Source organism: Bombina bombina, chromosome 7 (genome assembly GCF_027579735.1).
Source record: "Bombina bombina isolate aBomBom1 chromosome 7, aBomBom1.pri, whole genome shotgun sequence".
NCBI lineage: Eukaryota > Metazoa > Chordata > Amphibia > Anura > Bombinatoridae > Bombina > Bombina bombina.
In genome coordinates this window covers 546341220-546354194 of record NC_069505.1, presented here as the reverse complement: position 1 = coordinate 546354194, position 12975 = coordinate 546341220, and the positions used below count along the sequence as shown (strand labels likewise).

At 34.9% G+C, this 12975-nt stretch overlaps 1 protein-coding gene across 1 annotated transcript in view; it reads right to left on the bottom strand.

Annotated features, from left to right (window-relative positions):
• Positions 1-8581: 8581 nt before the first annotated feature.
• LOC128636538 (uncharacterized) overlaps positions 8582-12975 on the bottom strand; it is a 42672-nt gene continuing 38278 nt past the window's right edge. The window contains exon 3 of the mRNA XM_053689536.1: positions 8582-11796. Coding sequence (XP_053545511.1) covers positions 8582-11796 — 3215 coding nt within the window. The remainder of the gene's footprint in view (positions 11797-12975) is intronic.

Genomic DNA, 12975 nt, shown 5'->3' with positions numbered 1-12975 from the left:
ATGGCAGCACTATTTCCTGTCATATAGTAATAATGTTATACATTAGCAAGAGCACTAGATGGCAGCACTATTTCCTGTCATGTAGTACTAATGTTATACACTAGCAAGAGCACTAAATGGCAGCACTATTTCCTGTTATGTAGTACTAATGTTATACATTAGCAAGAGCACTAGATGGCAGCACTATTTCCTGTTATGTAGTACTAATGTTATACATTAGCAAGAGCACTAGATGGCAGCACTATTTCCTGTCATGTAGTGCTCCAGACATCTACCTAGATATCTCTTCAACAACAAAAATATCATGGGAACGAAGCAAATCTGATAACAGAAGTAAATTGGAAACTTTTTTTTTAAATGTTATGCTCTGTCTGAATCACAAAAGAACATTTTTGGGTTTCATATCCGTTTTACTATTATAGTGCTTTTAATGTGACGTCATTATGAATCACATGCAAAACCTGTAAACTACTTGCAGATTTCCGAGCTTGGGTAATCATACTGAAACAGATCTTTCCTTTATGCATACCATGTTATCTAATTTGAATGTCTCCCTTAATTAAACCTTTGTTGAAAAGCATTTGTACATATCCTTAGCAGCAGCAAAGCAATGTTGGGAGTTTGATGGTAATTGGTGGCTGCACACATTTTTCTCTTATCATTGGTTCACCAGATGTGTTCAGCTAGCTCCCAGTAGTGCACTATTTATATCCATTTAACAAACACTTTTATTAGGCAACACATTTATTATAACTTACCTGATTTTGATAATTTTAATGTCTTTGAATCCTTGTATTTTTCTATAAATTTGGGACATCTAAAACACATAGAAAATGTTGCATTATGAAGCATAGGGTGCAAATACATATAGAGCATTTTTATAGAATATTATTATTATTATTCTGTATTTGTTTAGAGAGAGACGGAAAATTCTGTAGCTCTGGGGATGAATCTTAGGGCCACTAAAGGGACAGTCAAGTCAAAAAAAAACTTTCATGATTCAAATAGGGCATGGAATTTTAAACAACTTTCTAATTTACTTTTATTACCAATTTTGATTTGTTCTCTTGGTATTCTTAGTTGAAAGGTAAACCTAGGAGGTTCATATGCTAATTTCTTAGACCTTGAAGGCCGGCCCTAATCTAAATGCATTTTGATAGTTTTTCACCTCTAGAGGGCATTAGTTAATGTATGTATATATTAGTTCATATAGATAACATTGAGCTTATGAATGTGAATTTACCATGGAGTCAGCTCAGGATTGGCTAAAATGCAAGTCGGTCAAACGAACTGAAATAAGGGGACAGTCTGCTGAGGCTTAGATAGAAGGTAATTACAGAGGTAAAATGTGTATTATTATAACTGTGTTGGTTTTGCAAAATTGGGGAATTGGTAATTAAGGGATTATCTATCTTTTTAAACAATAAAAATTCTGGTGTTGGCTGTCCCTTTAAGCATTGTCTCTTTGGATTTGAATAAAAGCCTTATATGTAAACAAATAAAGAAATACTGTATGCTTATTTTCTACATGGAAACAGTATAGTCAACACAATTCTAATAATCCATCAACAAGTCAACATTTAGCATGTTCATTAATAGCACAGTATGTAGACCAGACAAAGCTCTAGCTTTGGTACTAGAAAAGTAAATCACAGGGAGATTGAATTACGTAACCCAGAGCTCACAAGTTCTACAAAACCACACAGTTATTCAACAGGGACTGTACTTTGTCCTACCTTGAAACATAGAAGTTATATCTATTCATTTTTCACAAAACATTCTTCCAATGATGGTAGGGTCATCTTAGTGATTTCCACCACCCTTATATTATATCATTGGTCTACATTATCTCCTATTTGGTCTAAAGTGACAGTTTTATGGTAAAATAAATATAATTTTATCAAGTGTGATTTTTATTCCTGTCACCTCCAGAAAAGGTTTAAGTATTAGTATTATATGGTGACTCTAGGGTATACTAGCAGTTGCTACTGCACAATCAATCCTTTTATTTACCAATCTCAACCCACAAAGGTACCAACTGCAGAATTTTATGCCCCTTTGGTGACTTTTGATGACCAACACTGCTTTGTCCTGACCAGAAACAGGAGCTTCCTGGAGACTTAGAGAGATTTGTATGTAAGACAAGTATAAAAAGAGGACAGGGAAGAAATAAAAAAGAGTAAGAAAAAAGATTTATCTAGAGCGGCAATTGAATAAAAAATATTTTCTAGAACCTGTGTTCCTTCTGATTTTGTGCTCATGTAGATGAGCTTATATTGGTAAAACCTTAGCAACACAAATATAATCACAGCTTGACAAAATAGTTCAAGCAAAACTTCCAGACCAATGGAATCTCACCCAAATTGTTTAAAACAGCTTCTAACATTTACATTTAAACAAATTCAGTTGTTCATTATAATAAAAACATTCATAGATTGCATGATAATTCTTTATAAAATAATTTTTACATCTGATAAGATATAATCTACAAATATTTGTCTTACCTCTGTTTTGAAATAGATGACAAACTCCTTATATTTATCAGTTGTGCTGTCTTCCAATTCAGTTGAAAAATTTCTATTCTTAATTTTTACTGTCACATCCACTTTTGTATTTATAGCCTCTGAAGAGAATAAAGATAGGTGCACATTAAATAATTCAGGAATAAAACTATATAGTTTTGTAGGGTCAGTCTGATTGTTATAACTTGAATTTCATTTCAGACAATAGATTACAAGTGGGGTGCTAGGCGCAATATAAATATCACATATTACAAGTTGAAAGAAAATGCAACCAATCGAGCGCAAACTAAATTTGCACTAGTAAGGTTAGTGAGACTAGTTAGTAAGTAAATGGTAGGGATTCAATTTTGTTTTATTAAAAACAACATAAATGCATAAAAAAAACAGTTACACTCATATATACACTATTTGATAAAAAAATATTCATATAAATATTAAAAAAGTTATAAGGGTTCAAACGTATATGGTATATGACAAGGTGTTTGACTGCAAAGAGCTATAATATATATATATATATACATACATACATACATATAAATGTCTAAAGTACAAGTATAGATGTGTATTTATGCCTAAATATGTATATACATATATAAACTCATACAGTATATACAGTATATACACATGAATATATATATATATATATATATATATATATATATATATATATATGTATATATACAAACACACACATATATTTAGTCGTGGGGATAGAAATAGGCTCCTTCTACGGTGCAAATCCAGGTGGATTTTTAATCTGGGCACTTTAGTGCCAGATGGTTTGAATACCAACTTGGATTGGCACTGTTATTTGTAAATATTTTGTTATCAAGAATTTAACAGTGGCATAAGGTGTATGGTATGGTGTATGTGTTTGTAAAGTCTGAGGACGAGGTTACAATCCTCGAAACGTCACTTTGATAATAAAAGCTGTGATTGCTTTATCATGTTAAGTCCTGGTGAGTGCTCTCGTTTTTTGAAATTGTAAAAGGCACGTTGTGGCATTGGATGCACCCTGGGCAGCTGCGATATAACAGAGTGAGTGCAGAGTTCAACTGGAAACTTATATATATATATATATATATATATATACATATATATATATATATATACAGGGCTTTTTTGTTGGGGTACTCACTGTACTAAGTACCCCCACCTCTGCCAACGCCTAACAGGTATTATTTGTAATCATCAAGTAAATACTTTAGTTTTCATAAGAGGGGGCTGCAAAATACACCAAACATTGTAAATAATCTTGTCCCTTTGCTTTTCTCAAAGTTACTGAGCAGAATTTATCAATCAATAAACAATGAGTGCCGGCACCTTTTATTTTACAAAAAAAAGCACTATATACCTATATACATATGTATTGAAATATATATATATATATATATATACACAGTATATATATTTAAAATAAATAGAACATTTCTTCTATGTGAAGAACATTGGAATGTGGTCGGGTTAGTGTTTGAGGAATAAGTGTTAGTTTTTTTTAAGTTTGCACACTACATTGAAGTCTATAGAGAGAAGGTATTTGAAGCTCAGTGGTTAGCGCACATCTAGTTTTGCTTGCATGCAAAAAAATTACTTTCATCTTGTAATCTGGTTGAGTAAAAAGTTTACTTTCAGCGGTATTAGTGTGGAAGCGGGAGCGCTAAATACTGCCCCAATTATAATCTTGCCCCATATCTGTCAGAGGTGTAAAAAATACTATATTGTTTCCTGCAACAATCTACATATCTGGTGAAATGTAGCCAACGGTACAATAGAGACTATTATCTATGCTGTTTCACATCATTTTGAATAGAAGGTACCCAAATTTCACACAGCTTTCATATTTATTTGCCTTTTCAAAGAGAAATATAAAAATGTTTAAACAACTTTAGAAAGAAACTTTAGAAAATTTATGAAAAACTTTTGTATTAAATTATTTAATTTAAAATAATTATTATCTTGGTCATATCCTGTGCTTATAATGGACCAGATTACAAGTGGAGCGCTAGCTAGCACGATAATTTGTGCTATTACAAGTACAGCGCAATGTGAAAGCAAGCTCACGGTCGCATTGCTAGGAAGCATGGCGCTCACAAGAGCGCACCTCCATAGGCTCCTATGGGAGCATTGTTCTGATGCCATCAGAGACGGCATCAGAACCTCGCCCAGCAAAGTGGGTAACGCTGCGATGGACAGCATTTTTAATTATCTATGTTTATGAATATATACATCTATATTTATGTGTTAATATGTGTATAGACACATATTAACCCAGAAATATATATGAATATAAGCATATACATATATATTTACATTTCGGTCTATGGGAACACACAGTTCCCATAGACCACAATGTAAAGGCACTTTTCAGTGCCATATTTTTTCTAACTCACCACTCCCACCAACTTTAAAGCCCCAAAATTGCCTAGTGCAGTTATTTTTTATTTTTAAAAAAATGCTAGATTTTTTATTTATTAAAAAACTATAATGCCCTCTATTTTAAAGGGCATTTGGGCACTTTTAGAAAATTTACCAGAGATCTAATCTCTGGTTAATTTTCGGAGAGCTAATTGCTACCAGGAGACCACAGTATCAATAACCAGCAACTTATAATGGCTGGTTAATGATCATGCTCCAGTAAACAGTCAAATTTGCCCGTTTGCGGGAGCGGGATAATTGAGCGCTCCACTTATAATCCAGCGCTATGTATTTAACTTCTGTTTATTTACTATTTTAATTTAATTTTTTTTTTTTTTATATTTTAAATTTAGATGTATTTATTTGAAATAATATAGAAATTAATATTTATATAAATTAAATCTATGGTAAATATTACTATTATTATTATTATTATTATTAATAATAACAATAATAAAATGAATAACAATTATTTAACAGGACTATGAAAAGGGGCAAAAGGATCACATAAAATATACAAAAACACAATTATGTAGATTTTTGCGATGTGTATAGTTTTTATAAGAGCATGATGCAACTATAAAATTCAGTGAACAGATTACGTAGTCCTGTTTATAATTAAAAAAAGGTCAAATTATGACATTAAAAAAACTTTTACATGGTTTAAGATACAAGTTAATAATTCACCCGTTTGCAGGCGCAGATAATAACCAGCCATGACCAGTGGCTGGTTATTTCTACCGTTAGCTTGTGGTAGCAATTAGAGCTTAGAAAATTATCAGATCAGATCCCTGGTTAATTTTCAAAAAGTGCCCTAAATGCCAGTAAAAAATAGGGTCTTTTAGTTTTTTATGAAAAAAATATATAGCATTTTTCCCCATAAAAGCTACTGTACTAAGCAGGTTTTAGTGGTTAAAAGTTGCGGGTGTGGGGTGTTAGAAAAAGAACCAGCACTGAAAAGTGCCTTTACATTGTCTTCTATGGGAACTGTGTGTTACCTGTAAATATATATGTGTATGCTTACAAACATATATATTTATGTGTTAATATGTGTATATACACATATTAACACATAAATATATATGTATATATATATATAATCCTATACATATATATTTACATTTGCTGCCCATCGCTGCGTGACTTACCCCCTTCACTGCGCTAGTTCTCATGCTTTGTTTCACGGCATGAGAACGAGGCTCTCATTGGAGTCTATGGAAGCGCACTCTCGTGATCGCAATGCCTCCATGCAATACGAACGTGAGCTCAAGTTCGCATTGCCCCTAACTTGTAATACCAGCGCACATTTGCATGCGCTAATATTACTCAGTTGAGCACAAATATCGCTTTGGCGTAAGCGATATTTAGCAATAAACTCGTAATGTGTCCCTAAATGTTCTGTAATATTTTAACATTAAAATAATATATATGTTTTAAATTGTGTTTTTATCCATGAAAATACTGTAATGTGAGATCTGTAAATCGTTCTTTAAATAATGCAATACATATTTATAAAAGTTCAATAAAAGGGACAAAAGTACAACTCCAGTTAAAAGCTACTCTACCACAATTTGAAATTCCAAGTAATAAAAATTATTTGAAAATAACTTATGTCTCTAATGAAATAAGCCGAGTCTCAACTGCAATTTAAAGGTCATGTCTGAAGCAGGGACATAAAAACATTGCTACTTAATTTTGGTTAAGTATGTTTGTATTTTAATATTATGTTTCTTATAGTTTAAATATAGATATATAATCTCAGTTTGATTATTATTACGGTACCTATTTTGATTTGTCCTTCGGCGTATTCACATGTTGAACCAGTGTATCCAGAAACACAGGTACATATAGCTTCTTTAATATATCCTCCATTCATACACTGACCAATACGATGTTGACAGTAATCTCCTGTAGAGTTATTTGGGCAGTTGCATTTCACTCCATCATATACGCCACCATTTTCACAAGCTAAAAATACATATAAAATAGTTATTTACAATTTAATTCCTAGTTTTATGATATATTAAATGTCTCTATTAATCACTTTCTTTACATGACAGTTGCTTTTCCTCAACTATTCATTTACTCTTACTAGTTTATATCCAAGTACGCCTGGTTTCTATGCCATGTAAAAGTACAATAGATCTCATCTAGCCATTTCATTTTTTTGCATGATTTGTTATCTAAAGACCGACTTTGAGCTCTTCATTAAAAGCACATCTTTCTATAAAAAAAACAGGGGTGTCCAGACTAAATTCTTCATAGCTTCTACCAAGCAATGATTTTATTACAATTCTGCATGTGTTTCAGTTAAGGAATCTAATTAAACCTAATTAATAAATTAATGTTTTTTTGTCTATTTGCACCATTGGACACGGAAAATAGGACACCTTTGGGCTAAAGTTTTTTAGTATAAAGTCTCCGATGAATGCTACTTGTTTTCACTTACATGTCCACTATAAATCTAAACAACTCCTTAAAGGGACGTGAAATCCAATTTTTTTTCTTTCATGATTTAGAAAGTACATGCAATTTTAAACAACTTTCCAATTTATTTATATGATCTAGTTTGCTTCATTTTCTTGATCTCCTTTGCTGAAAAGCATATCTAAAGAGGGTTAGTAGCTGCTGATTTGTGGCTGCACATAGATGCCTCATGTTATTGGCTTACCCATCGGCATTGATATTTGTTCATCAAAGGATACCTCAAGAATTAAGCAAATTAGATAATATAAGTAAATATTCAACTAACAAGCATCTAAAGATTTACTACATCTGGATTGAACATTTATGTCCTGCAATACCAATTCTATATGAAGACTGCACAACTTTTACAATCACTATATGAAGAACCAAAATCTTTACTCTCAAGGCGTTTGATGTTAGAAGAAGATGAGTTTTTGAAAATATGTTTATAGACTTTTTTTTGCTTTTTGACTTATTAAATTTCCTTTTATTTATATGACTTCTAAACCCAGTTAAAGGGGCTCTAACCCCAATTATTTTCTTTCACAATTCAGATAGAGCAGCACTTTTAAGCAACTTTCTAATTTACTCCTATTACTAATTTTTCTTTGTTCTCTTGCTATCTTTATTTGAAAAAGAATAAAATCTACACTAAGGAGCCAGCCAATTTTTGGTTCAGACACTGGACAGCACGTGTTTATTGGTGCTGTCCAATCAGCAAGGACTACCCAGGTTAGGAACCAAAAATAGTCTGGCTTCTAAACTTACATTCTTGCTTTTTAAATAAAGATAGCAAGAGAATAAAGAAAATGTGATAATAGGAAAAAAAGTACCACTATACCACTACTATAAGTCCTTTATCTTTATAATTTTTTAGGAATTTAAATGCAAAAACACACTAACATAAAAAAAAAAACTGTGACAAATTTTAAAACTATTTTTTCAAATAAAAATTAACCATAAAGTTGTTTACGTTAAAACTGAAAATAGCAGGAATAACAAGTTACATACTCGAAGACATAAAGTGGATTCATTTAACACATGGACATTTGTTTTCAAAACACTATTTTTCTTGTGTATAATATCCTTTTAAATACCAAACATGTTTCTTAAAGTTTACACGTTTCACTATTTATGCATATCTTTTAACCCTGTAAATACTGTTAACAAACTAGTTTTCACTTACATCGTAGAGTTGATGCAGTCAGAAAAGTAGTTGAAACTATTGATGCTGCAGTTACGCTAGTAGATCCCAATGGAGATGAACTTGAGGAAGTTGTGATTAATGTACTCACTGATCCTGTTAAATAAGTGTTTGAGGAATTTGTTTGTGATGAACTAGTCAACCCTGTCAGAGTTACACTTGAGGAAACTGTTTCAGGTGAAATACTTGACTTTTCTGAGGTTGTGCTTGAAAAAATTGTCCCAGGTGAGCTGGTTGACCCTACTGAAGCTGCACTCAGTGAAGTTATTTCTGATGAGCTAGCTGACACAGTTGGGGTTTTCTCAGAGGTGCTTGTTGATACTACTGGAGATGGAGACATACCTGAAGAAGTTAAACTAGATGAGCTGGTTGTTTCTGTAAGTGTTTTAGTTGTCTCAGGTGAACTGGTTGGCGATGTTAGAGTTACACTTGAGTAGGTTGTTTCTGATGAACTTGTTAATGGTGTTGAGGACATTGTCTCAGAAGAGCTGCTGGTTGATCCTGTTGGAGCTGTACTTGATGATGTTGTAACTGAAGAGCTAATTGATCCTGTGACACTTATACTTGACAAAGTTGTCTCCAATGAGCTGCTTGATGCTGTCAGTGTTGTCTCAGAGGAGCTAGCTGTCAGCTTTGTAGTTGTGCTTGAGGAAGTTATCTCAGATGAGTAAGTTGATGAGCTGGTTGATACTACTGGAGTTGCAGTCGAGGATACTGTCTCTGATGAGCTGGTGGACCCTGTGAGTGTTGTGCTTGAATATGATGTCCCTGATGTACTGCTGAGAGTTGGCAGTGTGGGTGCTGATGGAGTTGTATCAGATAAGCTTGTTGATCCTGTTGGAACTGGGCTTGAGGAAACGGTCACAGGTGAGCTTGTTGGCCCTACTGTAGGTGTACTTGAGGGTGTTGTCTCAGATAAGCTGCTGGGTGCTGTGAGTGTTGTGCTTGACAATGTTATCTCTGATGAGCTGATGGATGCTGTTGGAGTGGTTTCAGATAAGCTAGTTGATCCTGTTAGAGCTGGGCTTGAGGAAACTGTCACAGGTGAGCTTGGTGACTCTACTGTAGGTGTACTTGAGGATGTTGTCTCAGATAAGCTGCTGGGTGCTGTGAGTGTTGTGCTTGACAATGTTATCTCTGATGAGCTGATGGATGCTGTTGGAGTGGTTTCAGATAAGCTAGTTGATCCTGTTAGAGCTGGGATTGAGGAAACTGTCACAGGTGAGCTTGGTGACTCTACTGTAGGTGTATTTGAGGATGTTGTCTCAGATACGCTGCTGGGTGCTGTGAGTGTTGTGCTTAACAATGTTATCTCTGATGAGCTGATGGATGCTGTTGGAGTGGTTTCAGATAAGCTAGTTGATCCTGTTAGAGCTGGGATTGAGGAAACTGTCACAGGTGAGCTTGGTGACTCTACTGTAGGTGTACTTGAGGATGTTGTCTCAGATACGCTGCTGGGTGCTGTGAGTGTTGTGCTTGACAATGTTATCTCTGATGAGCTGATGGATGCTGTTGGAGTGGTTTCAGATAAGCTAGTTGATCCTGTTAGAGCTGGGATTGAGGAAACTGTCACAGGTGAGCTTGGTGACTCTACTGTAGGTGTACTTGAGGATGTTGTCTCAGATACGCTGCTGGGTGCTGTGAGTGTTGTGCTTGACAATGTTATCTCTGATGAGCTGATGGATGCTGTTGGAGTGGTTTCAGATAAGCTAGTTGATCCTGTTAGAGCTGGGATTGAGGAAACTGTCACAGGTGAGCTTGGTGACTCTACTGTAGGTGTACTTGAGGATGTTGTCTCAGATATGCTGCTGGGTGCTGTGAGTGTTGTGCTTAACAATGTTATCTCTGATGAGCTAATGGATGCTGTTGGAGTGGTTTCAGATAAGCTAGTTGATCCTGTTAGAGCTGGGATTGAGGAAACTGTCACAGGTGAGCTTGGTGACTCTACTGTAGGTGTACTTGAGGATGTTGTCTCAGATACGCTGCTGGGTGCTGTGAGTGTTGTGCTTAACAATGTTATCTCTGATGAACTGATGGATGCTGTTGGAGTGGTTTCAGATAAGCTAGTTGATCCTGTTAGAGCTGGGATTGAGGAAACTGTCACAGGTGAGCTTGGTGACTCTACTGTAGGTGTACTTGAGGATGTTGTCTCAGATACGCTGCTGGGTGCTGTGAGTGTTGTGCTTAACAATGTTATCTCTGATGAGCTGATGGATGCTGTTGGAGTGGTTTCAGATAAGCTAGTTGATCCTGTTAGAGCTGGGATTGAGGAAACTGTCACAGGTGAGCTTGGTGACTCTACTGTAGGTGTACTTGAGGATGTTGTCTCAGATACGCTGCTGGGTGCTGTGAGTGTTGTGCTTAACAATGTTATCTCTGATGAACTGATGGATGCTGTTGGAGTGGTTTCAGATAGGCTAGTTGATCCTGTTAGAGCTGGGATTGAGGAAACTGTCACAGGTGAGCTTGGTGACTCTACTGTAGGTGTACTTGAGGATGTTGTCTCAGATACGCTGCTGGGTGCTGTGAGTGTTGTGCTTGACAATGTTATCTCTGATGAGCTGATGGATGCTGTTGGAGTGGTTTCAGATAAGCTAGTTGATCCTGTTAGAGCTGGGATTGAGGAAACTGTCACAGGTGAGCTTGGTGACTCTACTGTAGGTGTACTTGAGGATGTTGTCTCAGATACGCTGCTGGGTGCTGTGAGTGTTGTGCTTGGCAAAGTTGTCTCTTTTGAGCTGAGGGACATTGTTTCAGTGGTTTCAGATACACTAGTTGATCCTGTTGGAGCTGGGCTTGAGTCATTTGTTATAGATAAGCTTGTTGACAGTCCTGGAAATGTACTTGAGGATGTTGCCTCAGATAAGCTGGTGGCTTCTGTGATTGTTATGCCTGACAAAAGTGTCTCTGATGAGTTAAGGAATGTTGTCAGCGTTGTTAAAGGTGCACTTAAGGAAATTGTTTCAGAATTGGTGGTTGATGCTACTGTAGTTGTATTTGGTAAAAATGTATCAGATGAGCTTGTCAGACTTGTCTCTGTTGAAGGTGAACTTGAATAATTTGTATGAGTTGCGGTTGAATCTGTTGGAACCAAACTTGATAATGAGGAAGAGGTCACAGTTGAGGATAAAGTCTCTATTACAGTTGAAACAGCTGTAGAAGTTTTAATAGTTGCTGTTGTAGGGGATTCTGAAATAAACAATTTTAAGTTGAGATAAGTAATATGAATAACTGACCTTATTTACTATATACTTTAAGCATATGACCTATTAAGCTATTGGACTTAGCAATAAGAGAATACTAATGATGATGTTACATAGAGCAATAGGGGTCAATTTATCAAGCTCTGTAAGGAGCTTGATGTCCCATTTTTCCGGTGAGTCTTCAGGCTCGCGGAAACAGAAGTTATGAAGCAGCGGTCTAAAGACCGCTGCTCCATAACCTGTCCTCCTGCTCTGAGGCGGTGGACAGAAATCAACCCGATCGAATACAATCGGGTTGATTGACACCCCTGCTAGCGGCCAATTGGCTGCGAATCTGCAGGGGCGGTATTGCACCAGCAGTTCACAAGAACTGCTGGTGCAATGATAAATGCTGACATCGTATCATGTCCACTCGCACTATAACAAATTGATCCCATAGTCTTTGATTAGACTACATGGTGCATTAAAAAGTGTTATATGGAATGGTTAATTAACTACAGTAAAACAGTTATTCTATGGATATAATTTAGAATAATTAATAGATATTGAGTGGAAAAACAACATAATAGTCACCAGACGTTTCCTAAATTTATATAACTTAGGAAATAAAAGTTTAAAGTTATGTGTTGCACACAACATTGCTAAAAAAATAGCTCGATTTAAGACCTAAGTATTAGAGTAAAAGTATAACAAAATACATGCAAAACATAAAAATAAAGTATGACACTCCTGTATACACATATTAAAGGTACCATATATGTTTATTATTGAAATAAATGTATAAAAGGTGTGTATATATATATATATATATATATATATATATATATATATATGTATATATACTGTATATATATAGTAACATAGTAATATAGTAGAAGAGATTGAGATTGAAAGAAGAAGTTCAACCTATGCAGATCTTACCTGACTTACAATAAAAACTCCAATTAAGCATAAATCAATCCCATTTAAATGGTGAACCCTTTAACAGAAGCAATCATATCCCTAAATGAAAATAACATATATATAATTTAATACAGAAGTTACTAGTGCTTAAAGGCTGTTTCTAAATATATTTGAATGTAATAAGAAATCCTCCTATGGAGGAGGTGCAGACCCTTTAGATATTATAATGAAAAAATTTAAAAAGAGAGAAAGAGTGAAAATC